Here is a 6,725-nt window from a genome sequence, read left to right on the forward strand (position 1 = left end):
CATATATACTCTCTTTCTCTCTCCTCTTTTCAGCCATGACTATATTATTATAGCTGTTGTTTTTGAACTATCTCTCTCTCTTTACACGCACATCTCCTTGTCGCTTGTCAGGGTCAGTGCGTCTGCAGGGGGGGCGATCGAAGTTGGACGGACGGGTGGAAGTCTATCTCGGGGGAGTGTGGGGGTCTGTGTGCGGTGATGGCTGGGGTGATGAAGACGCCGCAGTTGTCTGCAGACAGCTGGGCCAGGGGTGAGAGCACACACACACACACACACACACACACACACGCACACACACACACACACACACACACACACACACACACACACACACACACACACACACACACACACACACACACACACACACACACACACACACACACACACACACACCCATCCACTCACCACATGTACCCTTAGGTACACAGTACTTGTATGTTGTATACCTACAAAAACAGTGATACGCATGAGGTATACAAGAAAAACAGATTGACATGCACTCAGACATGCTCTCTTTACTCTGTTGTTCTGTCACTCAGACATTCACTCTGGGGTGAAAGTATACGTGAGGCCTGAGCTTGGCAAGAGTGAGATAGAACATTGGTTCTCAAAGTGAGGTCCGGGGACCCCCAGGGGTCCTTGTGGGAGTTCCAGGGGGTCCCCAGCTAAATGATAGATTAGGAACCAAATGGACCCGTCCATTTGTACACTCTCAGAGTTACATTAACAAAGATTTTACAATATAAATTGGGGTCCAAGAGATAGAAATACCATTAAATGGGGGTCCGTAGCCTAATGCATGTCAAACTGGGGGTCCTTGAAATTAAAATGGTTGAGAATCACTGCTATAGAGCCGTAAACAATCTTCTCTTATGGGGGTCCCTGGCATATCTTTCCAAATGGGGGTCAATTTGGGGGTCCTTGTCATGAAAAAGTTTTAGAACCACTGAGATAGAACGGTGGTTCTCAACCTTTTCGGGATCAGGGCCCACTCGCAAATTATTGAAAGCATTCGCGACCCACGCGGCAGCAGCCAAATGGCTGCCGTGTAAGTGGTCGGGTGGGTGGACCGTGTGCATTCTCAGAGCATGTTTTGATTGTTTGATTGAATTAATACTTTATTAACAGGATTATTGACAGTACAGATACAGTCAAAGGTTATGCTAAAAGGATGACACAAAAAGACCCAGGGGCCTTGTTTCCATTGTGGTCCATTGTACTCAATTCATCATTCATACATGATATATACAATACACATACATGTACATTACAAAACATTTTGGAATAAAGCTTCAGTATAATCATAAGGTATATTTACAGAGAAAGGAGGGTTGGGGGTGGGGGGGGGGGGGGTCAGAGGATTCTAGTATCAAGGTGTTTAAGGAGTTAAACAAGGTTCATGTAATTTGAGAACAGGAATTATTTTATTTATTTTTTGTTTATTTTATTGATCAATCAATCGATTGTGTTCCACCTTGGATCAATGTAACTGACGTATAATACTTGAAGTTCTTATTTATTGGTATCACTTTTTAAATATTAATGTCATATTATCATTAAAATCTTAGTGTTTTGACAATTATTTGGGGGCCCACTTGCAATACCCTCACGGCCCACCAGTGGGCCCTGGCCGACGGGTTGAGAACCGCTGTCTCCACCGAGACATAAGAGAGATGTGAGGGAAGTTCATAACTCATACACAAAAAAGACACGCACATACTGCACACATACATCTGCACACAAAGCTCTGTTATGGTAACCTTAGCTTATTACTCTGCAACGTAAATTCATGTAGCTCTAAGCCTTTTCTTCTCTGTTTCCTTTCCTTTTCTTTAAATTATTTTCTTTTCCTCTCTTCTCACAAACAGTCATTGTATGATGCTCTCGTGTGACCCTGGCATTCCAACCCCCATTCCCCAGGGGTATTTAAATAGCAGTGTGCAGCTATTTACCCCACTACACACACACGCACGCACGCACGCACGCACGCACGCACGCACGCACGCAGCCGCACGCACGCACGCACGCACGCACGCACGCACGCACGCACGCACGCACGCACGCACGCACGCACGCACGCACGCACGCACGCACGCACGCACACACACACACACACACACACACACACACACACACACACACACACACACACACACACACACACACACACACACACACACACACACACACACACACACACACACACACATACGCACAGACACGCACACATGCACCCATGCATGCACACATATAATCTGTGACACAGGGCTGTCTGTCCTGTATCACTCACACACACACACACATGCATGTGTGGTCTTCTGCCCTTGATGATGAGCTCATGTCAGGAGGAGCATACTCTCTGGTGTGATATATATGTCAGGGGTCAGTTGACACTAATTTCTCTGGAGAATACGAATCCTTTACACATTGAAATACTGACATCAACATGGACATCAACACATGCATGCAGATATGCAGACACACATAGTGGGAAGGAAGGGGCATAGATGTCAGAAATGTCAAGGGCAATGGAGGTGAGTCTCAAATAGGCATTTATTGACACTTATTGGCTGTGAAACCGCTGACCGCATTGACCCCAGGATGGTGGATTATTGACATATGGCTCCCACCGTTAGAACGCAAAAATGGCTGCTTTCCTCTTAGTTCCAAGCTTTGAGTCCAGTTACCAGATGTAAGGTCTGTTGACATCTGGAAACTGTTCAGATGTATTTTCTTGTGAAAATGATATGAAAAATGAATATTAATCGTATTATTAACAATGTGTGCCTGAGTTTGCTTGCTAACGTTTTTTCTTTTCTTTTCATCATTTTAGAGTAGAACAAGAAGTAGCACACAACCAATGTATAACTATAAATTCACAGCATAACTCACTGATTTAAAATGTATAACATCTCTCACAAATCTAAACCTAAGTCTAAATCTAAGAACTCATGTTCCTACTCCCCTTTCCCAGATTCTCGGGTCGTGCACGTTCCTCCCCCCTGTCACGCCTTAGCATGTCCAAGCTGCACTGGAGGAGAGTTAATTGCCGAGGTGAAGAGCTTGACCTGCTTCAATGTCCCAAGACTTCCTGGAATGGAGGGGAGTGCCCTCTGACTGCAGCTGTCACCTGTGCCCAGCAGCAAGGTAACCCTGTCTGCTGTCCTTATCTCCCCTGACACTGTCACTGTCAGTCCCAAAGCCAGCATATATCTCCACTGTTATCGAAACCTGGCAACACCTACAGTATCTGGACCCCAACTGAGCCAGTGGCTCCAAAAAAATGATTTATTTTTTCATAAAAAAGCTAAAGCTATAACATATAATAACAATTTTATAGCCTATATCTACATGTTCACAATGTGTCGCTTTGCTGCATTTTGTGAGCTTGTATAATAATAATAAATAAAATATGCTCTCGTTAATCATATGAAAACGGACCAACTCATTTTAATTGAATAGCAATAGTGTTAATATGTTAATCGCTGATAGTCGTAATTATGATACATTTTTGTTTGACAAAAGAAGGAGAAGAATACACCCACATCATGCATTTCTGATCTTGGTAGAGATAAGATAAGAATACTTTATTGTCCATTACATTTACATGAAATGGAAAGCTCTCTTTGACATTCTGGCAAAACAATACAAATATACAGATATGTATGTAATTATGTATACAGCGTGAGTATATGCAGGGTGGAGGCTTAGACAAAATGTACATACTGTATATGTACAGTATGTCCACTGTGTTATATCCTATACACTCTTGATTTATATCAAAAATTAGTTTCATATAGATCCAGACAAACCTTTGAACAATTATTTCAGTAGACTGTGTGTGTGTGTGTGTGTGTGTGTGTGTGTGTGTGTGTGTGTGTGTGTGTGTGTGTGTGTGTGTGTGTGTGTGTGTGTGTGTGTGTGTGTGTGTGTGTGTGTGTGTGTGTGTGTGTGTGTGTGTGTGTGTGTGTGTGTGTGCGTGTGTGTGGGTGTGTGTGTTATGGAGACAGCAGTAACAGTGCTGCCCGTGCGGCTTGTTGGAGGTGGGTCGGTGTCAGAGGGCAGGGTGGAGGTCCACCACGGGGGCCAGTGGGGGTCTATATGTGACGACCAGTGGGACGACAATGACGCAGAGGTGGTCTGCAGACAACTTGGACTGAGGTGAGGGAATGTGACACGCACGCACACGCAAGCACACACACACACACACACACACACACACACACACACACACACACACACACACACACACACACACACACACACACACATTTATTTTTATCTTCCCGACGTAACATCCAGTAATCTACTCCCTCACAAGTCACGAATGACTTGCAACAAAGAAGGAAATGAGAAGCATTATGAAGAGATTTGGCTAAAGGATAGATGAGTCGATGTGGGTGTCCTTCTCTCTCTCTCTCTCTCTCTCTCTCTCTCTCTCTCTCTCTCTCTCTCTCTCTCTCTCTCTCTCTCTCTCTCTCTCTCTCTCTCTCTCTCTCTCTCTCCTCTCTCTCTCTCTCCCCAGAGGAATGTGAAGTATTCTTTCCATTCGGAGACCTAGAGATAGACGAGCAGTAAAGAACATCTGGGGGTTAGCCATTGAATCAGCCTTATTGTTCCTGGATGAACTAGTGCCACCAAAGATATGCATGCTCAGCAATATCAAACTGTGGAGACAATCGTGTGTGTGTGTGTGTGTGTGTGTGTGTGTGTGTGTGTGTGTGTGTGTGTGTGTGTGTGTGTGTGTGTGTGTGTGTGTGTGTGTGTGTGTGTGTGTGTGTGTGTGTGTGTGTGTGTGTGTGTGTGTGTGCGCGCGTGCGTGTGCCTGTGCGTGTGCGTGTGCGTGTGCGTGTGTCTGTGAGAGAGAGAGAGTGCACACTCTCCAGGGCACACGGAGATGGAGAATATTTGGAATTGTATTACCATATATTTGTCACATTAAATAATAAACCATGTGAAGAAGAGCATCTTAGACTTCACATTGTAACATATCAGGCGGGATGTATGAGTCTGCAAAGTGAAAAACAACAATATTGCACTTGTTTGATACTAACCCAGCTCTCGTCTGTTCACAGCGGTGTGGCCAGGGCGTGGGGTCAGGCACGTTTTGGTGAGGGGTCCGGTCGAGTGTGGCTGGATGAAGTTCGTTGCACAGGAAACGAGCTCTCTCTGGAACAGTGTCCTAAAAACGCCTGGGGAGACCAGAACTGTCTTCACTCTGAAGATGCAGCAGTGTCCTGTACCCCACTCACAGGTACGTCTGAAAATGCTACCGTTAGGGCATGTCAGTATGACAGTATTTACTGTTTGTGTTATACCATTGTTTCATATCCTGGGATTTATTTTAAAGATTGTGAATGATGATACATAATACATAATACCATCACCACAAAGCAAAAAGCCAAATTTATACTTTGTTACTCGCTGCAAATAACTGAACTGTCAAGCAAAAATGGGTTAAAGTCACAAAACAAATAGACATAGTAAACACCTACAAAAATGAGCACATGCAAGCTGGTGAAACACTCACTATAACACAGACATGCAGATGATTAGAAGCTAGCAGTCACCACATTGAACATCTCCTCTGTAAGGCCACTACTGTTTGCCTCTGTTTAGCCTGAGTTATACTCGGTTGTGTCGTCCACTGAAAATGGCCAGTCTGCAATTCACAACACATTGCAGCATGACGCATTGGGAGCTTGTAGATATGCTATTTTCGGTGTGCGATATTGGCGCACAACCAAGGTTAAATCAGGCTTTTCTGTCTTTCTCTCCCTCACCTTCCTCTCCTCAGATGGTACCCTGAGGTTAACAGGAGGCGCAGGCAGCCATGAGGGACGTTTGGAGGTCTTCTACCGTGGGCAGTGGGGGACAGTGTGTGACGATGACTGGTCTGACTCCAACACACAGGTGGTTTGTCGACAACTTGGATACCGGTAATAGCACAAAGCATTCATACAGCCACAAGCACTCATGCATGTACAGGCTGGCTCACACATAGAACCATAGATCTGCTTGCTATTGGAGGGCGGTTTTAGGGGAAAATGGTGCTAACTGAGCGAAGCTTGTACCACTTTTACGATATACGGTCAATTACACAGGTGCAAGAGAACAACAAATTGTATTACTTGGTAAAAAATAAAAAGGTGAACTGAATCAAATTACATCCTTCAACGAATTAAGAGATTGTATGTGTGTGTGTGTGTGTGTGTGTGTGTGTGTGTGTGTGTGTGTGTGTGTGTGTGTGTGTGTGTGTGTGTGTGTGTGTGTGTGTCTGTGTGTGTGTGTGTGTGTGTGTGTGTGTGTGTGTGTGTGTGTGTGTGTGTGTGTGTGTGTGTGTGTGTGTGTGTGCGCGTGCGTGCCTGTGTGTGTGTGCCTGTGTGTGTGCATGTGTCTGCCCATATTCCAGGTCAGGTAAAAGTCATCATTCTGAGGCGTCTGACATCACACCAGTCCCTCGGTTTGGGCAGGGCTCAGGTCCCATCCTGCTGGACGATGTGAGCTGCACAGGGAAGGAACCCGGCCTATTGCTGTGCAACAGGAAGGAGTGGCTCCGACATGACTGCACTCACCAGGAAGATGTTAGCATCACCTGTAGCCCAGAGCGCGCTGGACAGGACCTTCCCACCAGTAAGACTGAAAATATCTAACCTTTCTACCCTAACCCTAGACATAGAGCATAGAGAGATTTGGAGAGATTTGGCAGGCTCTCAATAATG

General features: G+C 45.2%; 1 protein-coding gene across 1 annotated transcript in view; it reads left to right on the top strand.

The window, feature by feature from the left end:
* The window catches only part of prss12 (serine protease 12), a 45,300-nt gene that overhangs the window by 4,076 nt on the left and 34,499 nt on the right, over positions 1-6,725 (top strand). Inside the window, exons 2-7 of the mRNA XM_080445428.1 lie at positions 112-250; positions 2,978-3,150; positions 4,014-4,164; positions 5,079-5,257; positions 5,801-5,942; positions 6,416-6,636. Of these exons, the coding sequence (XP_080301554.1) occupies positions 112-250; positions 2,978-3,150; positions 4,014-4,164; positions 5,079-5,257; positions 5,801-5,942; positions 6,416-6,636 (1,005 nt within the window). The remainder of the gene's footprint in view (positions 1-111; positions 251-2,977; positions 3,151-4,013; positions 4,165-5,078; positions 5,258-5,800; positions 5,943-6,415; positions 6,637-6,725) is intronic.

The sequence above is a fragment of the Gymnoscopelus braueri genome, assembly GCF_963280865.1.
Source record: "Gymnoscopelus braueri genome assembly, chromosome: 2".
Taxonomy (NCBI): Eukaryota; Metazoa; Chordata; class Actinopteri; order Myctophiformes; family Myctophidae; genus Gymnoscopelus; species Gymnoscopelus braueri.